The following is a 24097-nucleotide window of genomic DNA, read 5'->3' on the forward strand; positions in this document are numbered from 1 at the left end:
ACTCCCCTTATGCTGTTCCCAAGAACTGCTAGAGAGGTTTTATGTAAAGTTAAAAAAAAAAAAAAAATTTACTGAAGTATTGTGTACCTTTTCACTGCCTTTATCAAGGCTTCCCGTTTACTCTAAAAGCTCTACCACCTATCCACTGGCCCCTGCCAGTACAAGGCCATATATATATATATATATATATATATACACACACATACACACACACACACACATATTTTTTTTTTTACTGTTTTAAACTGTGTGTGCAGTAACATCACATGCCCTTAAGCAGAGAGCTGATTTTGACTTTTTATTTATCAGCCCTCTGACCCCAGTGAAGCCCCGTTTGGTACAACTATCTGGATTTCTGCTGAGAAGCTGCTCAGGGTAAAGTCTGAAAGTAAGAGGCAGGTGCACTGTATATTCTAACATAAGCAGCTTTGTCACGACCCTGAATATCTAATCTCTTGAGAGGTCAGGGCAGCAGATTATATTTCTGCTTTTTCTTAGCAGGCTCTTGAGGAAGCTCCCATTTATTTAATTTCTTAGGATTTCCCTCCCCACCCCAAACAAAAAATAGTAAGGCAGAATTCATACCCATATCTTGGAACTGTTTTTGTCAAGAGCATGGTTTGCATACCCAACCTTCCTTCCCACGCCCAGGACTTCAAAGGTCCAGGTCAATTTATCCATAATGACAGTGAGTGCTAAACAGGCATTAGAAATAGTCCCCTCTATTTCTAGTTTATCATTTCTGATGGCCACCAGGGAAAGAATTACCAGTAGAATGTAAATTCTCTCAAAATAGCCAAAATGGACATACCTCCTAAAACTGAAATAAGAAAACAGAACTCTAAGAGAAATTAATTGCCCAAGCCCTGGTGGAAATGGCTTTGTCTGTACACACCATATTACCTATCATCTGGCCACAATCCCTACCCACCACAAACTACTCCAACTCACAAAATTACTTGTTTCTTAATTTAAAATAACACCTGTGGTTCCACAGTGGAAAAATAACCACATCCCTTAAAGAATATAAGCTCTTTAGCCTATTGTTTAGGGATCACTAGGGCAGTCTCCCCCCCCCCCCCCAAAGTTCCTGTCCATAAAACCACCCAGTCAGTGATCTGGTTCTACCTTTCAAGATAATATTAATTAAAAATGACCGGAAAAAACTAGAACGTGATCATTATATCACATTTTTCACCCCACAATAGTAGCAGGCTCCCTCCCAATTTCTCCTTGAAAGATGAAATGGCAAAAAGCGTTAGGTTTAGACTGTCATTTTCTCAGCGCTATCTGTCCTATACTTCCACTCATACATTTCACAGCCGCCTTTCATCACACCTTTATCCCCACGCTTCTCTCGTTCATTCACGGGTTCCAGCAGCTGGATATCTGCAATGACTCAGCAGAGAGCCAGGAAAGGGTTACTGGAGGAGCAAGCAGACGGAGCCCCCCCCCCCCCAATTGGGGGTGGTGGTGAAGGGTACGACGTACACACCCTGCTCCTGGATACCCCCACCTTCTCTTTTACTCCAAGAAAGCAAAGAGGCTACCGCTCAGGAAGCCGTTTTCTGTCTTAATTACCTCACCAAAAATGCCCCAACGACGTTTTAGGATTTTTAGTAGGGAAGCAACCTGACAGTAGGCAAAATACATTAAACATTTTTTGACCAAAACCTCCATTTGATGAGCCATGAGTCAAGAATATAAATTCCGCAAACCCCAGTACAAACCTTCTGGAAATTAATCTTTCCGAACCCTGATTTCTTTATCACGTGAACAGGAAAAATACAATTTATTTAATACCACCAAACCTACCCACCTAATGGCATCGCCGCAAGATGAGGAGCTACTTTGTAAACCAATGCAAGCAATTCATGCATAACATGGTGACTGGTCACATCACCACGCTCAGCTTCTTGTTACTGAAATCTCAAAAATACTTACGCTCTGTGGCAAGGTAATACAAGTTCTACGTAGTCACACCTATGCGGTAACTCACACCACGGCGATACCAGGGTCTTCAAACCCTCAACTGCGCCACAGCAATACCCGGGTCTAGAAATCCTAAATCGTACCACGGCAATTCCCGGCTCTCGAAATTTTGAATCGCGCCAAGGCGATGCAGGGGTCTAAATATCCTAAATTGTGCCAGGGTGATATCCAGTGTGAAAATCCTAAATCGGCGCCAAGGTGAAAGCCAGGTCTAGAAATACTAAACCTCACCACCGCAATACGGGGGGATTGTGAAATTCTAAATTGCGCCAAGGCGATGCAGGGGTCTAAAAATCCTAGATTGTGCCAGCGTGATATCCGATGTTAAAACCTTAAATCGCACCAAGGTGAAACCCTGGTCTAGAAATCCTAAATCACGCCAGGGCGATGCCGGTGTCTAGAAATCCTAAATCCCATCAAAGGCGAAAGCAGGGACTAGAAATCCTTAGTCGCACCAGGGCAATACCTCGGTCTACAAAATCTTAAATCACGCCAGGGCGACACTGGGATCTAGAAATGTTAAATCAGGGAGATACTGAGTTCTGAACATTCCACTGCGTGCAGAACTGACACCCCCGCCCAAACTAGGCAGAAGGTTCAGACGACAGGCACGCGGGCCCCCCAAGGGGTTTTCCCTCCATTGCAGGAGTCGCGGTCCGGCAGCTCCAGCTTAGACACACATTCCCGACCGCTAGCTGCACCCCAGTGCCGGACGGCGGCTTTGAGCCAGCCACACCCCCTCGCGCCGGCCGCGCACCCACCTGCGGAGGCGATCTCGGCGCACCATGGCCGCGTCTTATCCCATGCCGCACCGCACACCGATCCAGAGTTCAGGGGTGCGGCGGCGCCCGCAGCCGCGCAGAGCCGGCACACAGCCTGCGAGGGCGGCGCCTGCCGCGGCAAGCAGCGAGCGGCACCGGGGCTGCTCTGCGGCACTCCGCTCGGCGCGGCTGCCGCAGACGAGGCACCGGGATGTGCTGGTTGCCGCGGCAGCGCGGAGCCAGTGGGCACCGACTTTTAGAGCCCACTGGCGCCCCGCCTCTGGCCCGCCCACCGCGCCGCAGTGCCCCTCCCACCGTAGCCACCGCCCCTCCCTGCAGCCCCGCCGCTGCTGCTGCAGGCATGGAGCGCCCCTCTAACCGCAGCTCCTGCAAGGGGCACCTTCAGGGGTGTTGACCCCTCCCAGTACCCAATTGCTCCCCACGGCCCCCCAACCCTGAGCTCCAAGTTCTGCAGCAGCAATCCTCCTCTGGCGAGTTAACACTGCGGGAAAAGACAACAGATCCCTGAACCCCCAACCCTCCCTTAGACCACCCACAGGCCCCAGCCCCAGAAATGGCTGCTCGACCACAGGCATGGCGCCCAAGGGTTCTGAACTGTGCGAGTGCTGGATTCGAAGCAGCGGTCCACAAGCGCCCGAATAGTCCTAGGTCCCCAACTACAGGTAACCACCAAAGGCACCAACAAGGGGCTATGGAACGATAAGCTCTGCTGGACCTACCACCGGGGTAATAGGCTGATTCATGGGTCGGCCGCTACGGAGCAGAAAGGGCAAAGCAAGCGGAAAGTCTGGGTCTCTTTGTCGCCCACTGCCGCGGCGCCCCGCATGTTTCCTTTGCAGCAGCGTGACATGGGCCTCATTCTGGAGCCCAGCCGCAGACTTCCCGCGGTACGCGCTCCCAGCAAAGGACCCGTCGTCCCTCACCAGAAAGAAAGGATCATCACAGTTACGAGACTAAAGGTCCCCTTTATGTAAGATTGAATTCACAATGCAAGGGCCACAGTGATACAGAAAAGAGGAAAGGGTTTTTTTCCCTCATCCATAATCCTGTAAAAAGCATCTATTACGCCTTTGAAAAGAAAAGGGTAGAGAATCACAGTGTCTGTGTTCATTTTCTGGCTGTAAATTGAAATTCTGACGAATGCACCGGGCTGCGAACGACCCAGGCAGCCCGAGCAGTGCCGGCTCCCTCCAGCAGGGGCGCTGCAGGTCTCTCTTCCACTCTTACCCGCTCGCCACTCCTCAGCCGAGAACGCTGGCAACGAGAAAGGCAAAAGCCAGTCCAGCCAAGGCCATCCAACTCCTCTAACAGTGTGCCAGGGAGCCGAGGGCCACCAATCACACATGGCAAAAACCACCATCTATGAGCGTGTCATCAAAATGTGCGGCGCAACCCAGGGTACATTTCTGCTGGTGTCCAATTAAGAGGGTCATGAAACGAATGCTTATTTAGCACCTACAGTGCGCTAAGAGCCAGGGATACAAAACTAAACGAGAATGTCCCCTGCCCCAGAGCAAGATGCTGACCATCGGTGGGGAAGACAGACAAGAACCGACGCTGCTCAAATTTTCCCTTTAATCTGGTCACCTTTTGTGACAGTTTGGCCCCCTCCGCCTAACACGTAAGACCCTCGAAGGCAGAGCCCAAGTATTATTCACCTTTTGTATCCCCAGAGCCCGCCACAGTGCCGGCCACAAAGCAGGCCCCTAATAAATACTGCATGAATAAGTACAAGAATTTGAGGGCGCACAGGGGAGGAAGTAATTAAGGGAAAGGGGGGAAGGGTTGTCTTGAATGATGAATAGACATTTACCAGAGACAAAGAGCATTCCAACCAGAGGGGACGGTATTCTCAAAGCACCGGAGGTGCAGGAATGCACAACCTTTGGGGAAAACTGCCAGTCCTTTAGGCTGGAGTGCCAACAGGCAAAAAATTAGGCTAGAAAGAGTATTTCATCCTAAGGAGTTTGGAATTTGTCCTAAAGAAAATGAGAAGCCACAAGTGAATTTAAACCCTTTATGGCCTTAATTGGTTACTTAACGAAATTTAAATTAGTCCCTTTACAAATGGAGGATTACCTACTTTAACTACCACCTTTAAAGGGCTGAATTAATTACTTAGCAAAATTCAAATCGGTCCTTTCAACAGGGTAAAGGTTTTCTTGTTTTAAGTAAGACAACAATAGTAACAACCTTTGCATTATATTTATATATTTTTTCAAATTTATTGTCCTACAAACAATTCCACACTTTCATTCTCACCATGCCAGAAGCTCCCGCATTCAAGATGAAGGCAATTTTGTACTTAATGGACTGAGTGCTCACAAAGGATCTGATTCTGAAAGCCAGGGAACCTGTCCACCCACATGGAAAAAGTGGACAGACAAGAGGAAAGGCCATTGAGGGGAGGGGCGGGAGAAGGGGACCAAGGGAAGCTATTGAAGACAACAGGAATTCCAAGTCTGCCACTTAAGAGAAACCCTCCCGGACAGAGTGGCTAGGAAGAACTTCCTTGGAGAAGGAGGGATGGATCGAGGTTGAAAAGGACTTCGAACCCGGAACAGGCTGAGAAGCAGTTCTGTTCCAAAGAACCCCTAGCACGGTACCTAGGACAACAAAAAACGCAGAGGATACTGCGAGATCTTCTTGGCTGAAATTGGGGATGTGCTTTTGAAAAAGTCGAGGGAGAAAATCTACTGATAAGGCCCCAGGAACCAAAGAGTTAATGAATTTTCTAACTGTCCCTGACTTACTTCCAGAGAGAAGCTTCCTCCACCGGGGGAGAATCTGGCCCAATGTATACAAGCCTTGGAGCCCCTGAGGAAACATGCAGCCATACATAAATCCAAAGTCGTCCTCAGGCTTGCTCTCAGTACACCCTTTCAGTTGTTGGCTACAGATGCTACACTTGACCGACATCACATGCTGCAGTATTCCTTCAACTAGTAGTTTATCATACATTCCTGTCACATTCCAGTTCTGAGACAGCCCCACATAATAAGACCTTGAATTTGTGCAAAAATGAGTGTAGAGAGCTAACATTTACTAGCTCACTGGTGTACAACAGCAATAGGAGATCAGCGGGGCTGGTACTGGGGGTTCAATAATCGTAATTTTTCTAACCCCCATGTGAGACCCATAATATGACAAACACAAGGATGTTTGTGGAGATAACAGGACAGAAATGGGACGGCCACTTTCAAGAGCTATAGTTACCGATTCAAATAAGCCAGAGAAGTTCAAGAAGGGAGAAATTTGGTTGAACAACAGCACGTGTTAAAAAGACTTAGGGTTTTAGTTGACAGTGAATATATGTTTTGGGTCCAAAAAAGCGACTGTAGACTAATTAGAGAGATACCCAGCATACGCTAATCCTACTCTAGTCTGCTAGTTAGACCTCACAGAAAAGTATTTTATTCTGCTCTACAGAGCAGATATTAAGAGACACATAAACAAACAAGAATTTGTTCAGAAAAGATCAATTAAAATGCATTGCAGATTATGTCACTGAAGATGTAACCGCTCTCGTATTTTAAGCTCCTACTGTAGCATGGCTCTTCACCCAATTTATCCCTGCTCCTCACAATAACGACTAGATGAGTATCTCATCCACAGTGTTCAGAGAAAGCCATAGCAGCTCAGAGCACTATGTGTTAGTATATGAAGGGAGTAGGAACTGAGCGCAGATGTGTCTGGCTCCAAAGCTGGCGTTCTTTCCACTACCCCACACTGCCTCCCTGTTTGAAATAACTGTACATGTTTAGTTGGAAGAAAAGAAGCCTTGTGGAGTGAGTGGAAGAAGGAAATGTGTTAGCAGTCCTCAAATATTTGTGGAAGCAGCATCAGACATTTTATTCTGTATGGCTCCAATGAGTGCAAATTGTAGAGAAAACAGATGTCGATTCAACATAAAGAATTTTCCAACAGTCAGGGCTGTCTAGAGACTGGGTGGCTCAGCCATTTGGGGACCTGACAAGTTCCCTGTCACTAGGAACTGGGTAACCCTGTGGCAGGTATGCAAGCTCTGGACGAATGCATGAATGACCTTTAATGTCTCTTCCCATCTGATAGAAACTAAGGCTCAGAGAGGTGTTGGAACATGGCCAGGGTGACCCTTCTACTGAAGGGTCAAATTCACAACTAGGTCTTCCCTGCTTGTCCCTCAGCCCAGAGCTCTTTTTATTAGGATGGTGCAAATGTAATTGCGGTTTAAAAGGTTACAATTGCAAAAACCGCCATCACTTTTGCACCAACCTAATACAACATGCTATTTCATAGTGAGGGCAAGACAAATTAAAGAAATTATCACTACAAGCACATCAACTTCCCTCTCCTCCGAATTTAACCCATGTACCCCCAAAGTGACTGGTGTCTTCCTTCCTCTTCAGGCTTATTTTTGGGTAAAAGTCTTTGGTTGAAACAGTTCAAAAGATGAGTGGTAGAGAAACAACGGAGCTCAACACGCCCTTAACCAGATAAAATGAATCCAAGTGACAGAGAGTCGTTTCCATGTTTCCATAGATTACAGTATTACTGGGTACCCCTAAAGTGTGCTTACAACCCCCTGCGTTACTAGGTACATTCCATGATCCCACACCTGGTACTATTCCACGGTCCCACACCTAAAGTACATCTAACCACTCACACGAATAGGTTGAGAGATTCGAAATAAAACCGTATCCTGCATTTGTATAGCTCTTTACTTTTTCACATAGGCGTATATTATCTCATCTGATGCTCACCACAGTTCTCTACAGAAAACAGCGACTTTCTTTAAAACAGACCAGCGATTTCCTAGCTGCCTGGCTCACACAATTCAAAAAAAAAAAAAAAAACCGGCTACGTTCCAGATTAGATTATTCCTCCAGCCTGGATGAGTCAACCAGAAGCAGGTGTTTCCCTTTTCCTCATTTGCTGTCGTCATCACCTCACACCTCCTTCAGCTGTCCACCGCCCCCATGCCCTCCAGGACCCCCACCCCCGCTACTAGTGCAGCGCTTCTTCCGGGATCCCATTATTACCCCACTTGCTGGGCACCGCCCCACACTCGCTGCCCCAACTCACAGTGAAAACCACCCACTCGGGACCCTGTTGCTGTGACCTTCGTAAGCACCACCACCACCCACCCGAAGTGGGAAGGCGCAGCCTCCCAGGAACTCCAGTCTCCATTCCCTGGAGGGGTGGTCAAGACCACTAACAGAATGACTAAATGCAGGGGAGTCAAGCCTTGGGTGAGGCTTAGGGGACTTTTGTGTTCTCCAACTCGGGGTTCTGGCAGATGACGACCGAGTACCTCGCCCACGTGGCCCTCACACCTCGTGCAGCCACGCACAAACCCAGCATCCAGGAGGACGCACCAACACATCCTCACGCCCTCCTGGACCATTAGCACTCCAAGCTAGGCCCTCCCCCCCCACCAGGGTCACATATCCACATACGCCAGGTGTGGCCATACCCACTCTTCCAGTGGGCTGGGAGGGTGAAGGTGGAGGTTGACTTCTTCCCCGCCTATCTCTTACCTGATTCAGGTAAGACCTGGGCTACAAGACGCCATCGTTGGGAGAATCGGTTGTGCATGCACTTCCTGAGGCCTAAGATCGCCTGCCTTACACCAGTGCCCAGGGGAGACCTGGCCAAGGCACGGGATACCCAGCTCTGTGCTAGAGCATCGCCACCTTGGTTCATCTGCCCATCATTCCCAACCCCAACATGTGCGGACACCTTTTCCTGGCCGGGCATCAGCGCCGTCTGTTGCAAAGGGCATGAAATGGCAGGAAATACCTCGGTCCAGAATCTAAGGGATTGAATAAAGGAGAATAAACTTTTATAAGGCTTAATGTATTTTTACATGATAAAACTGAAGGCCAAAGAAGTGATATTTTGATAGTTAATCATGTAGATATCTTTGGTGAGCCTTCCATATCTCAGCCATTCCCCTAACTGCACAGTTACCCTAAAGACTCCCAAATCTATACCTCCAGCTCTAACCTCTCTCCCAAACTCTGGATCCATATATTTGCCTGCCTTCTGTCCATCTTCACAGGAATGGCCCTCACGCATCTTATACTCAACATGGGCTAAGTTAAATTCACTACCCTTTCGCTACCTCGCCTTCCCTAGAACATGTGTTTCTTCTATATTCTCTACCTTGGTTACTGTCCTTACCATCCTCTCCATTCTCCAGCACACAATCACCAATATCTGTGACATAAAAGAATGAGGCTAAAGAGCCAGACAGCCTTAGTGTGAAAATCCCAGCAAGGTCCCTCCTTCCACCTCCATCTTACCTCCTAAGTATCTCTTCAATGCATCTTGCTTCCCTCTGTTCCCATTACTGTTTGCTCTTGATCAGGCCTCATTATCTCTCACCTGGACTAGTGCCTCTAATTGGTTTCCAGATCTCCACCATCACACCTTTCTAATCTACCATTCACACACCTGCCAAAGTGACTTTTCCAAAATGCAAACCTGATCACATCTCTTTTCTTATTAAAACTCTTTACTGACTCCCTATTGGCAATGCTACATTTAAGTTCTTTAGCTTCATGCAAAACATTTCAAACTCCGGTCCTTGCCTCTTTTCTTTCTTAGCACCCAAACCTTACCCACTCCCAAAACTTCATAATCCGACCAAACATTACTAATTGTAGTTCCTTCCAAAACATCTTGTATTTTCCTTTCTCCCTCCCTTTACACGTTCTTTTCTCCTATCAAATACATTTTCCCAACTTTGGCTACCTAAAAAAATTCATTCCTCAAAACTCAACTTAGTTATCACATCCTCTTGCAAGCCTTTCCTGAATCCTCCCTACAGAAACAATCACTCCTCTGTTCCTCCTCTGTGCTATTTCTGTTCCTTCTACACAATGCAACAGTTGCACTTTTGATGATGTTTGCATATCTGTCTTGTCTCTTCTACCACATTGCTGAGCTCCTGGAGGACAGGGACAGCATCTTACTAATTTCTGAGTCCCTTGTGCCAACTCAGCATTTTATAATAATGACAACGAAGATGCATGAAGCACATGTTTGTTGATCACTAAATGCCATACTCTCTGCTAAACTCCTTATGTACATTGTATTATTTACTCCTGATGATAACTCTATAAGAAAAGCTATTATTATCCTAATGTTACCAATGAGAAAACCGAGGCTTTGAAAGATAAAGGAGTTTGCCCCAGGTTGCACAGCTGATAAGTTGTAGAACCAGGATTTGAGCCCAGATATGTCTGTTTATGTTTATCTATTCATCAAAAGGGTTTGTAGAATTAAAATCATATTTGAAAAATCACAGATTATTTTTTAAAGTATTAATGCTTATAGAGTTCATTTATTTTTTTTAAAGGGAAAACACATAGCTATTCTACTCTAATGGATGGAAATAGAGCATTCTAATATAAACTAATGGTATGGAAGGCTAAATAAATACCCTTGAGGTCAGGCTAAATAAGAAAACAATCTTACTATTATTCTATTTAATATGTTCTTATTGTATGAATGTTATGAATATTTTCGCTAAGGGACTAATATATTGTAAAGCAATAATAGATTTTTTCAAAGCCCCTTCTGGATAAGTGGGGGAAGAGAGATCTAAATTGAAAGAATCACCACAGAATATTCGAGAAGTTGCCAGAAATTGGGATACCAAGACTCTGTGAGGGTTGTATGAGGTCTATACGAGTTGATACGTATAAAGCACTTAGAAGAGTGCCTTGTACATAGGAACCACTATATTATTGCTATTGTTATTATTGTTGTTATTGGTAAAAACTTCTATAGCTCACAATCCAGTGGTGGAGATAAACACACAGGCTGATAACAAGCAACGTGATAAATAATACAGCTGTGAACAAAATTCTATGGGCGTTCCCAGAGGGGGAAGGGCAGAGTATCTGCCAGGGAATAAGGAGAGGTCCAGGAAATAAGATGGTACCCAGAGGTCACATGACTGAGGAATGAGCAAGTTGTTAGAACCCGAGCACCACCACCTAACATCTGCGGAAACATTTCATTTGCTGGCAAACTTTTACTACTCAAGGCTCTATTTCTCAGTACGTCTATGTTTAAAGTTTCCTCACTATTCCAAGCATTCTTTTGACTCTGGCACAGCAATGGGGCCTTGGCCACTGGGCAAACGAGCAAGACTTTCACGAAGATGACATGAGAGTGTGGAAGAGGGTAGAGGAGGTGACTGGAGCTTAGGACAGTGTGACCCAATACTCAAAGGAAGTTCCAGCCCCACTCAGAAGTCCAACTCGGATCCTCAGGACTCCAGAAAGGGAAAGCACATTCCAATCCCCCAAGCAGCAGTCCCTCCCTAGCAGAGGAGAAACAGCTGAGTACAGACATGGTGATGTGTGCATTGAGCAAGAGGGAAGGGCTCGGTGGAGGCGGCCATCATCCAACTTGGCGGGCACTGCCCAAGAAGGCCCACCTTTTTCCTCCAAACCCAGGCCAGGTGTCTAGCACACTAACCCAGTGTTTCCCAAGCCAAACAACATGGAAGGCTGCTTAAAAGTCTACATTCTTTACCACAGGCCATTAACTTTATATGTAGGCAAAACATATTTATGTTCCTCCCGTGCTTCAATAAACAGAGTAAAGAAACTTTCTGTGGATAGTTCACTCTGGACTGGTGAAATGAGAGCAGCTATTCTGATGGGAATAACTAATGAGACACATACAGGAGAAAAAAAAAAAAAAAGTTCAACGTTAAATAGAAGAAGACTGTTGGCAGAATTAAATAGATACAACTTTTTTTGGAGGGTACTTTACTATTAGCTATCAAAATTGACCAGACCATTCCACTTTGCCAAATTTATCCTATGTGTATACTCCTTGACACATATCCAAGGATGAACAATGCTTCATTTGGAAAGAAAAGTTTTTAAAAACTGAAAACAAGCCAAACGTCCATCTATAAAGTGCTAGTCATGAGACTGTCTAACAAGTAAAGCTTCTCAATGTACATGAAAAAGCAAAGTTCAGGACAGTATGTACATTATAATTCTACTTGTGTAAGAACCTACACATAGCATACATCTAAATATCCATATTTACATCTATAATACTGATATATTTGTACATGTATTAGAAATGCCTGGGAGGATCCAGATGTGGCAAATTTGGCTTAGGGACAAATTTGGTCTAGAGGAAGATTTGTTTATTGGTCTTTCTTGTTTGTTTTAAATTTAAATTTGAATGCCTTTAGGAAGGGCTCCCATACTCTCTATTATCTTCCACCCTTCTCTTCCCTCAATTGTTACCTGCCTGGTGCCTAAATACAAGTGGGGAGAAAAAATGGGCATGTGTGGAAGTAGCTGGAGGGATGTTTTTTGTTTTTACTTTCCACTTCTATACTATAAGCAAACATGACTTTTATGACTTAAGGGAGGGTGGGTGGGACTGACGTCTTGTCTTTCCATGTGTGGGAGAGAAGGACTGGAGGAAATTAAGAATTTTGAAAGAAGAGGCACTGATTTGGAAGCTATTGCTATTGTCCAGATAAGGAGCAAGGAGAGTCTGAACCAGCCAGTCACAGCCAGGATGAATTGTAAAAACCCAGATTTGAAACTTCTCTTTAAATCCCTTGTCATCCACTGTAATTAAAAGAATGCACAGACTCTTCTTTTTTCTTCCCTCTTTCCCCATCATGAAAAATTGCAGCCTCTGCTTTATCACATGGGCCACTCACTGGGCAGGGCTCTGTTGTGCACAGTGGGAACCCAGCTCTGCTTATAGCACTCCTGGAGAGTCTCATTCTCCTGTGCCTGAGAGTTAATTTCTTTTTCTTCACTGTGTTGCTGCCAGCTTTATAGAAAACAGGAGATTTCGGCACCAAAGATGCAGCAGGAATTCCACGTCCCTGGACAAAGTCTACCAATAGTCATGTCCTGGCCCTTGCTGTCTACCTGGTAGGACCAGTGATTTCCAGAGTTGATTTTGAGCTATTAGAGACCATACAGTGTGCAAATAAGAGTAAAGCTTTACCTCAAAATAAGAACGCGGAAAACTTCCAAATGAAATATTCCCTTGTTTTTGGCAGCCGCTGAAAGACAGCCTGGTGTAAGAGTTCTGGATGCCATATTATGCTCTTTCGTCTGCTGGAAATTCTTCAGTTGAATGAAATGATTTATTTGAAAAAGGTTCACTGAATTTAGGCTGGTATTTCAGAGACTTTCCTCTTCAGTGGTCTCAACAGTGGGGAATGGAGCATGGTACTAAATTGGGGAGATTGGGCCCTGAATAAAGTCAGATCCATGATTTACTCATTTCTTTGGTGGGTTCATTTCTAAGAGACAGAGAAACGGAGAGACAGAGAGAGAGGCAGAGATTTTACCATAGAAGGAATGACTTTCCGTCTGCAATCCATTCTCCCCCCATCCTTACTGTCTCTGTCCTACAATGTTATGCTTGTCAGAATGTTCTAATCCTTCAGTGCAAATCCATGGAGTTCACACAAGCATCCTAAATGTCCATCAACTGATGGACGGATAAATAGTATGTGGTTCATGCAAACAATGCAATATTATTCCTCCATAAAAAAAGATTGAAGTATTGATACTTGATACAGTGTGGATGAACCTTGAAAACATTATGCTAAGTAAATGAAGCCAGACACAAAATATCACCATTCTACAAAATGTTCAAAATAGGCAAGTCTGTAGAGACAGAAAGTAGATTAGTGGTTGCCTATGGCTGAGGAAGGAGTAGGGAAAAAGGAATGATTGCTAATGGGTATAGATAGGGTTTTGGGGGGCAGGTGGTGAATATATTCTAAAATTGATAGTGGTGATGGTTACATAACTCTGAATAAACTAAAAACCAGAGAATTATGTATTTTAAATAGGCAAATTATATGGTATGTTAATTTTTTCTTAATAAAGTTGTTATTGAAAAATAAAAGGAAAGAAAGATGCATGCAAAGAAAACATTCAATTTGAAAAGCTGGAATGGATTATAATATTTACAAAAGATTTTGGAACAAGGAATATTACCATGGATAAAGAGAAATTCACAATGAAAAAATGTGTAATAAAAATTTATTTTTAAAAATCTTACATGTGTATGCATATGATAATTGGCCTTCAAAATAACTGAAGCAAAAGCTGATGGACCTTAGAGGGAAATAGACAAACCCACAATTGTCACTGGGGATTGTAATACTCCTCTCTCAATATTTATTGAGGAAACAGACAGAAAATGAGAATATAAAACATTGAACAACACTGTCACCAAGTTGAACTAATTGCCATTTAAAGAAAACTTCACATAACAAAAGTAGAACAAATAGTATTTTCATGCAAACATGGAATGTTCACTGAGATAGAGCATACTCTGTACTATAAGACAGGTCTCAATAAATTTAAAAGGATTGAATTCGTGTGACATATGTTCTCTAACCACAATGGGATTAAATTATAAATAAATAACAGAAAAATATATGGAAATTCTAAAATATTTGGAAATTAAACAATAGACTTCTAAATAATCCATGGGTCAAACAATAAGTTACAAAAGAAATTATTAAATGTTTGAACAACATTAAAATAAAAACACAACATACCAACATTTGTGAGATACAGATAAAACTGTGCTAAGAAGTAAATTTATAGTAGTGAATGCTTATATTCAACAGGAAGAAATGTCTCAAATCAAAAATCCAATCTTCTACCTTAAGAAACTATAAAAAGAAGAGCAAAGTAAACCTAAGTAAATAAAAATAATAATAAATAGCAGAATCAATAAAATAGAAAACAGAAAAACATAGAGAAAATTAATCAAAATAAAAGCTAATTTTTGAAAGGATCAATGAAATTAATAAAACTTTAGCCAAACTAAGCAGGGAAAGGAAGAAGACAAAACTTATCAGTATTAGGAATAAAACAGGAGAGAATACAAATCCTCAGACATTAAAAGGATAAAAAGGGAACATTATGTGCAACTTTATGCCACTAAATCCAACAACTTCAATGAAATAGACACATTCTTTGAAAAACTCAAACTACCGAAGATCAGTCAAGAGGAAAAAGATAAACAGAATATCCATATAGCTGCCAAATAAATGGATTCATGGTTAAACGCCTTTCCACAAAGAAAACTTCAAGCTTGGGTGACTTCACTGGTGAATGCTACCAAACATTTCAGGAAGAAATAATCCCAATTTCACTAAGTCTAGAAATAGAAGAGGAGAGGACATGTCCCAACATATTTTTTGATGCCAGCATTATTCTGTTGCAAAAACCAAAGACATAAAAATAAAAAAATAAAAAAAAAACACACACAAAACTACACACTAATATTCTCATGAACACAGATGCAGAAATCCTTAACTAATTTTTGGCAAATTGAATCTAACAACATATAAAATGAATGATGCATTGTGACTAAATGGGCTTTATCCTAGGAATGTAAAATTGCTTAAACATTCAAAAATTAATCAGCATAACTCACCAATTAACACACTTTAAAAAAAATCTCAAAGGAAGCAGAAAACTTTTCACAAAATGCAAACCCTATACTTAATAAAAACTCTTAGCAAACTCTTAGGAATAGGAGAGAACTTCCTCAATCTAAAAAAGGACATCTATGAAAAACCAACAGCTAACATTATTCTAATTCCTTCCCTCTGCAAATAGGGAACAATACAAGGATGTCTACTCTTCACATTTTTGTTCAGCATTGTACTGGAAGCTCTAGCCAGTGGAATAATGCAACATAAGGAAATATAAGTCATACATATTGGGAAAAATAGTAAAACGGCCACTCTTCGTAAACAACATGATTGTGTATGTTGAAAATCCTAAAAAAAAAAAAAAGAAAAGAAAAGAAAAAGAAACAAAGAAAGAAAAAGAGAAAAGGAAAAAAAGAAAATCCTAAAGAGTCTACAAAAAAAAACCAATACTACCAGAACCAAGAAGTAAGTTTAGTAAGATTGTAGACTACAAGATTAATATACAAAATCAAGTGTATGTATATTTACTAGCAATGAACAGTTAGAAATTGAATTTTTAAACAATACCATTTATAGTAACATCCAAAAATATGAACTACTTGAGGATAAATTAAATATTATAAAATCTGTACACAGATTCTACACTTTATGTTGAAATGCAAAGGACCTCGACTAGCCAAAAAAATTTTTAAATAAAGAACAAAGTTAGAGAACTTATACTATTTTATTTCAAGATTTATTATTAACTATAATAATGAAGACAAGGTGATGTAAGTATAAAAATAGACATATAAGGCAACATACGTAACGGAATAGAGAGTCTAGAAATAGACTCACATATGTATGGTCATTTGATTTTCAGCAAAGTTGCCAGGGCAATTCAGCAGTGAAAGGATAATATTTTCAGAAAATAGTACTGGAATAAATGGATATCCATATGTAAAACACACACATACATACACACACATGTACAAATGAGGTGGAAAATACCCTGGACTCTTACCTCACATCATTTACAAAATTTATTTCAAAATGAATCATAGGCCATATTAGAAACGTATTCAAAATGGATTACAGATCTAAATATCATAAGAATTATAACTGTAATCACTATGGAAGAAAACATAGGAGAGACTCTTAGTGGGCTTTGGTAAGACAAAGTTGTCTTAACTAGGACGTAAGAATTCAAAATACAACAGGAAGCATGATAAACTGGACTTCATCTAAATTAAAACATTTTGTTCTCAAAAAGACATCATGATAAAATGAAAAGCCACAGACTGCAAGTAGTATTCACAATACATATCACTTATAAAGAACTTAGATCTATCATATATAAAGAATCCTGCAACTCAATAAAACAAACAATCCAATTTTAAAATGAGCAAAAGATTTGAACAAACACTTCACCAAAGAAGAGATATGAATGACAAATAAGCACATGAAAGGATGCTTAACATCATTTGTCATTAGGGAAATGCAACTAAAATCACAGGGAAATACTACTTCAGACACAGTAAAGTGACTAAAAATAAAAAGACTGACAATACAAAGGGTGGACAAAGACATGGAATAATTGAAACTCATTCATTGCCGGTGAGAATGCAAAGTGATATTATCCCTTTGAAAAACAGGCTGTTTCTTATAAAGTTAAACATATACTTGCTATACAACTCAATTACTCTGATACTGGGTATTTATTTATTCAATTGAATTTAAAATATATGTTCACACAAGACTTGAATGTTCCCAGCAGTTTTATTTGCAACAGTCAAATCTAGAAAGAACCCAAACATCCTTCAACTTGTAAATGGATAAATTATACAATATCCACTCAATCAAACAATACTCAGCAATAAAAAGGAACAAATTACTAATACATGAGATAATGTGGATGTTTCTTATAAGTTCTACTCTAAGTGAAAGAAGCCAAACACAAAAGACTACAAACTATATGATTCCATTTACATAAAATTCCAAACAGGGCAAAATTATAGTATCTATAGATAGATCAGTGAGGGCCAGAGGTCAGGGGTGGGGGAAGCGAATTAATTGCACAGGTGCCCAGGGAACTTTTGGAGATAGTGGAATGTTCTACATATCGTGATTAGGAATGTGGGGAAATGGCTACATACAACGTACACCTAAACTTATTAAATTTTATTGCATGTAAATTATACTTCAATGAAGCTGCTTTAAAAAATGATATAAAAATAATATTTAGTGTTAAGTCTAGAAAAAGCCTGGAAGAATGTACATTAAATTCTTAATAATGGGGATGAGATCACAAAATCCCTTCACTTTATATTTCATTTCGTTGTATTTTTTTTTAATGTTTTATCTTTTTACAAGAAGACTTTTATATTAGTCAGGATTTTTGTGATTGCTAGTGGTAGAAACCCAACTCAAACTAATTTAAGAAAAGGAAGAATTTATTGGTTCACATGCCTGTATAGTCTGGGGGGAGATGCAGACAGAGATGAATCTACCGTAGGTGTTCCAAGAAATTTGCTGAGAGTGAGGCTTTCCTCATCTATTGGTTCATCCCTTCTCTGTGTTAGTTTCCTTCTCAGATGGTCTCTCTCCCTGTGATGATGACAAAGCAGCCGACTAGCTCAGCAATCCCTGGGGAGAAGATACACCAGGAAAAGTCCTGGGCCAACCCTTAATGACCCAGCTTGGGACACATGTACTTCCGGAGTACTGGGCCTCTGATGGCCAGGCCTAGGTCACAGGGCCATGCCCAGAGCTGAGCAGGGGCAGGGTGGTCTCCGCCTCACACCAAAGAGTGGTTCCCAAAAAGAGGAGAAAAGAAGGAATTCGATATCAGAATAAAGGCAGACTGGCAGGCAAAAGTAGCAGACGGCTACTACAATGTACTGCTTTTGGAATTAGGGGGGAAAAGTTTTGTTTTTAATTTTTAGTATAACTAAGCCCAAGGCGCTCTTCTAACAGAATAGAGTACAAAGCAGGAGAAAGGCATTTCTTGGCCCACGGTTATGAAATGTTTGTGTCCTCCCCAAATTCACATGTTGAAACCCTAACCCCTAACGTGCCAATGGTAGGTGGTAGGGCCTTTGGGACACAATTAGGGTAGATGAGGTCTTGAGGGTAGAGCCTCCATATTGGGATTAGTTTCCTTAAAAGAAGAGAAGACTCTGTATCCGCCTTCTGAGGATACAGTGAGAAGGTGGCCATCTGCAATCCAATGCCCTCACCAGACATTGAATGTGCTGGCACTTTGATTTGGGCTCCCAGCTTCCAGAACTGTAAGAAATAAATGCTTGTTGCTTAAGTATTTGTTATAGCGGCCCGAGCTGACTAAGACATCCACATATCAGTATTCTCTGACATGGATTGGAGAGGAGCTAAGGAAGATGCCATCCAAAGGGAACCCTTTCCTTGCCAAAACAGAAGATAGTGTGTGGATGTGGGTAGAGGTAAGATTGGGCTTGGAGAGGATTGGTGTAGTCCCGTGAGGGAAATGGCATAGGAAGTTGACTAAGAATGAAAAAAGGATTTCCAAGTCAAGCTGAGGGTGGGTTCGATTGTACCATGTGACCATTCTTGGGTATGGGGATGGCTGAAACCCTCATCGAGTCACTTTTATGTGCCACCTGTACTTGACCTCCAGAATTAAGATACCGCACTTCTGAAGTGTCAGGTCAATTTTGCTCCATGGTAAATAATTTTAAGCACTTTTCTATTAATACAAATAGGAATGCATGATGAGGTAGAATGCAAGAATTACGTGAATTTTCACAATGAAATACAAATTTCTGGCTTTCAATAACCCCTATGCTGCCTCTCACTCTCTCCTTTATGTGACGTCTCCTCTGCCATTAGAAATGCTTTGGTGCAAAGTTTTGAGAAGTATTTCTTTAAGGACTAAGAGCTGGGGATAAGGGGTGTTCTTGGAGTTTTTACAGTGTCCAGACACTTTGCCAGAAGAGGAAAACAGGCAAGGATTTAGAATCGAAAGATATGGGATTCTGAGGACAGGGCTAACATCTGGAGGGATTGGCAGAACTGAAGTCTATGCATTAGGGACCGAGGTTTAGGGCCCTAAGAGCAGCTGCATTCCCGGGGAACATCTCATGTGGAAAGTATGGGACCCTGCCCTGGCTCAGGGTCTGGATGAGCGTCTCTTGGTGGGAATAGGAATCTAGTGTTCTTGGAAAGGCAGATTCATTTCTGGGGTCAGGGGAAGTTCATCTCAAAACAACAAGCTCTAGTGAGCCAGCTTTTAGCTTCAGAATTGGTGGAGGAGATGGAGCCCAGAGGTTTGGAGTTCACAGGTTTAATGAAATATGGGAGATCAGCAAAGGGTCATGAAAGTAAAAAGACATTTTAACACCGAAAAAGTTAAGAAGGACAAAATGGAAATGACAGCCCTTCCCCCAGAAAAGGGCCAATGGCTGACACCTGGTCTCTTCCACCACCCCCCACCCCTCTTTCATCACAATGCAGAAAAAAACTTTAGCACAGATCACATCATTCTGAGGAACTGGGAAGCAGTGAAAGATAGGACGGGTCCTTCCTTTCATGCATTCTGGGATGACATGAAAATTACCTCCAGGAGGACTTAATTAAAAGACAGAGGGATTAGCTAATGCTACTGTAGTAATTATACTGCATATATAAATGTATCAAACATACAGGTTGTACACCTTACATTACGCAATGTTACATGTCAGTTATATCTCAATTTTTAAAAAAAGACAGAGGAAAGACCAGCTCATGGCAATCACTAGACATCTACAGCCTGACTGCAGAATGGCCAAGAACACTGCTTTTTCTGTCTCTCCTGGGCGGGGCCCCTCTGGAAATCTTAATCAGTAAATCTTGACCCTTATGGTAGGTTTTAGAGGACGGGAAACAAGGAGGGTTGGAGTGAAATGGGAGAATTAACTTGGCAATATAGATTTTTGGACTGAGGTAGATGAAGAAATTAAATAATTACAAACCCAAAGGCCAAACAAAAGAGGGGGGGGGGGGACACAAAAAACAATCAGCCTGAACCTGGAGCATTAGATTCTGGAAATCCAATTTGCACATAGAGTGGAGAGGCCTTCACAGAGGGGGGGCGGGAGCTGAGGACTTGCTAGTGAACAGAGGACCGTTGCCCTGGAGACAGTCTGAGCTTAGAAATGGCAAATAGGAGAATAACAGGGGCTTAAGAGAGAAAGAAGAAAAAAAGGGTCCTACTTAGGATGGGTGAAATCTTAGAAACCAGACCAGACTACATGAAAGAAATGTACTTAAAAGGACAAATACAGATTTAACTGTTCTGAAAAGTGAGGATAGGACGCAGGAAGCTATTTTAGTTGTTTCTAGGTTAAGATGGGTAATCAGACACTCAAGAGAAATCATAGAGGGGAAGAGGGAAACTTTTTAGGAGCGGAAACTGGGATACACTATCTCCTAGCCTCTGTCCCAGAGGGGATTACTGAAATGTGATCTCAGAGAGCATTTAAAAGAGAAATAATAGTAAAATTAAATTCAGGGAACTGCCTTCTTGGTGCCCATAATAAATTGAGGTGGCAGATTTAAGAAGGGGAGGTCCAGAACTATTAGCGTGAAATCCACAGATGTTAACTGGATTGTTTCAAGGCAAGGCAATTGTCTTGCCTTGGGTAACTATGGCGAGGAGGGTTCAGGGTTAAGTTGGTCTGTACGCCTCCCTGCAAGATGGTTAAGTGTTTTGATACTAAATTTAGAACCTCGTGGGCCAGGGCCAGCAAAGGGGTTCCTATCTGGGTGACCTGGAGCGAGAAGAGCCCAGCCACATAGGTCAAGGGCTGAGCATAAGAGTCAGCTGAGAGAACCAAGCCCAGGATGTGCAGAGAGGACAGATGTAGAGGTAAAAACAGCAGCTGATAACAAAGGAAAGAGGAAGAGGAGCAGTTGGAGAGCCCTGGACAATTGCTGAGAACAGACTCAAGCAGTAGTTCTCAAAGGGTGGGCCCCCAGCAGCAGCAACAGCACCACCTGAGATGTAGCAACATCACATGCCCAGTCCCCTTGAATCAGCAGTTCTGGGGATGGGGCCCAGCAATGTGTGTTGCAACAAACCCTCAAAGTGACAGCAATGCACACTCCAGTTTGGGAACAATCGTGCTAAAGCAACTCCGATTTGCCTTTTTGGCTGACGAGTACAAACTTGCTAGGGAACAGGGCTCCCTGAAAACCTTCGGGCCAGCCTAGAAAGGTGGATACATGGTGGATCTCACGGAAGGGGAACCACAAGATGCCCCATCTGGGGTTGCCATTGGTGCTGGATTGATGATGGTGGGAGACACTTTAAGCAAAATTACCCAGCTCATAGAAGAGAGGTAGACAAAACTAGTTTAAGAATTGGGACTTTGGAAAGAATCAGAATACACTAATGATCACCTCTCCCCATTAGAGAACTAACTCTGGAAAACTACAGGCTTGTAACAGAAAAATTAGTGAACCCAGTAACCGAAAACAAACAAACAAAGATGACCCTATGATCTTAATATCGAACTGTCTGAAGATCAGAAGCCTCCTCAGAAATGGGAAAGGAACATTTTCAGCTTGAAGAGAGATCAGGTAGTAAAGCAACAAGAAGCTTTAAACATCAGGAACGAAAAACATGCAGAAATAACTAGATGGGGTCAGGGCACTAATGGAGAACACTGTAAATGACTGTAATTTTCAGAGCTGTGAAGCCATAAATTGCACTGGGAGAACCACATGCTATTAGTGTAGCACTCTCTGCTCTCAAGATGAAACAGCTGGAGGCTGTGGAATTGGTTAAAATGATTCCTGGAAAAAGAAAGAAAATTAAATATGAAGGATAAGAGGTCTTGTGCCACCCCCCCCTCAAAAGAGATGGGGCCCACAGCCCTGGATATAGGGGCCTGGGCCATCTTTAGAGGTGAGACTGTCTTCATGTTTCTATAATCCCAGGATGGAGTTTTGAGGCTAAAAACTCAAGGGCACTCAAAAAAGAAACAGACTGCCAGTTCTTGCTACCATTACACTTTTGGTTTTATACAGAAGCAGTGGAAGGGCCTGAGCCTATGGGGCAATGACTATATGAGGTACAAGATGTATAGAAGGAACAAAAACTGTTGCTCTGGAAATAGTCTTAGCTTTGGAAAAGACAGAAGGCAAACGAAGAACATAACAGTGGCTTAAGGGAAGGAGTGATAAGGCCCAGTACCCTCTCCAAGTTCTAACCCCATAATCTACTGATGAAGCAACAGGAAAGAAAAGCTAAGATACAGAGTCAAAATGAGGGAGGATCAAAGCACTAGGAAATCCAGGAATGAGAATGAGGCAAGTGGGGAAGCCGGAGATGTAGGACTGCCAGGGACCAAGTCCATTGCAAAGCATTCCTCAGCCCTCACTCCATTTCTTCTTTTTTTTTTTTTTTTTTATGGCTTTATTGAAATTTAACTGACGGAGAATAAGCCACAACTATTTAAAGTATATAATTTCATGAATTTTGACATACGAGTATATATACATACTCCTGAAATCATCACAGTAAAGATGATTATTACAAACATATTAATCGCCTCAAAACTTCCTCCTGCCCCTATTGTAATCCATTCAATCCATTTCTCTTTCCCCCACCTTCTAGCCACCACTCCTATCCCCAGGCAATCACTGATCCAATTTATGTCACTTAATTTCTGTTACACTTTTCTAGAATTTGTATAAAGGAAATGGTGTGCAGCATGCATCTCTTTTTTTGGATAACTTCTTTCATTCAACATAATGATTTTGAGATCCATCCATGTTGTTCTGTGTATCGATACTTGGTTCCTTTTTATTGCTGTATAGTATTCCATTATGTGGAATCAACTATATAGCCATCAGCTGTCCATTCATTTATTCATTTATCTAGTCACCTGTAGACAGACATTGGGGTTGTTTTCATTTTGGGGTATTATAAATTAAGCTATTACGAACATTCATGTGCAAAGTTTTGTGTGGATATATTTCTCAAGTAAATACTGATGATATATTATTTTATTTGAGTTTGATTTACTAAACTTTAAGAAATTTTTGTGACTATGTTCATGAAAGATAATCAGCGTCTAGTTTTCTTATAATGTCTTTGTCCAGTTCTCGTATTAAGGTAATACTCCCAAATGAGTTGGGAACTGTTTCTTCCTCTTCTGTTTTCTGGAAATTTTTATATAGAATCAGTAATTTTTTCTCCCTTAAATCGTTGGTAGAATTTATAAGTAAAGCTATCTTGGTCTGAAGGATTTTTTTTGTTGGTTAGTTTCTTGGGGAAGGGAGTCTTTTAATCTACAAATTCAATTTCTTTATAGATATAGGACTATTCGGGTTACCTACTTCTTTTGGAGAAAGCTTTGGTAGTTTGTATCATTGTCAAATTTATTGGCATACATTTTTTTTCATAAATGCTATTATCCTTTTTAATGTCTGCTGGAACTGTAGTGATAGTCTCCCATTTATTCCTTATATCAGTAATTTGTGTCTTCTGTTTACTTCTTGATCAGTATGGCTACAGATTTATTTACCTTATGAGTGTTCTCAGAGAACCAGCTTGTAACTTTCTCAAAGAATGACCCCTGAAGCACATTTCCAGGACCTTCCACCATTAATTAATCCTTTACTACAAAAGCATTACAGACTCATGTCTAAAGTCTCTCACTTATTGGTGCAACTGATGTAACTCAGGTTGTCAAGGAATTATGCTTGAACATAAATTCACCATCCATCTCAAAGCAGAGGTCCCCAGCAGGATCAAGAAGACCTAGTCTTCTTGATACCAAGAAATTCATTTTTTCATTGAGAGTCAAAAATCTATAGGTGTTCTTAGACCAGTACCTGAGTTCACTTCATATTATAATTTTCTAGG

At 41.8% G+C, this 24097-nt stretch overlaps 1 protein-coding gene across 5 annotated transcripts in view; it reads right to left on the minus strand.

Moving 5' to 3' along the window:
• The window catches only part of MEST (mesoderm specific transcript), an 83606-nt gene extending 80571 nt beyond the window's left edge, over positions 1–3035 (minus strand). For 3 of the 5 annotated variants that reach the window (XM_019751192.2, XM_074315605.1, XM_074315607.1), the window contains exon 1: positions 2754–2983. In XM_019751192.2, coding sequence (XP_019606751.1) covers positions 2754–2779 — 26 coding nt within the window. In that variant the 5' untranslated portion in view covers positions 2780–2983. Of the gene's footprint in view, positions 1–2753 lie in introns of all 5 variants that reach the window. The other 2 variants (XM_074315606.1, XM_019751200.2) reach the window with 2 other exon arrangements.
• Between the last annotated feature and the right edge of the window lie 21062 nt (positions 3036–24097).

Source organism: Rhinolophus sinicus, linkage group LG11 (genome assembly GCF_036562045.2).
Source record: "Rhinolophus sinicus isolate RSC01 linkage group LG11, ASM3656204v1, whole genome shotgun sequence".
Classification (NCBI taxonomy): domain Eukaryota; kingdom Metazoa; phylum Chordata; class Mammalia; order Chiroptera; family Rhinolophidae; genus Rhinolophus; species Rhinolophus sinicus.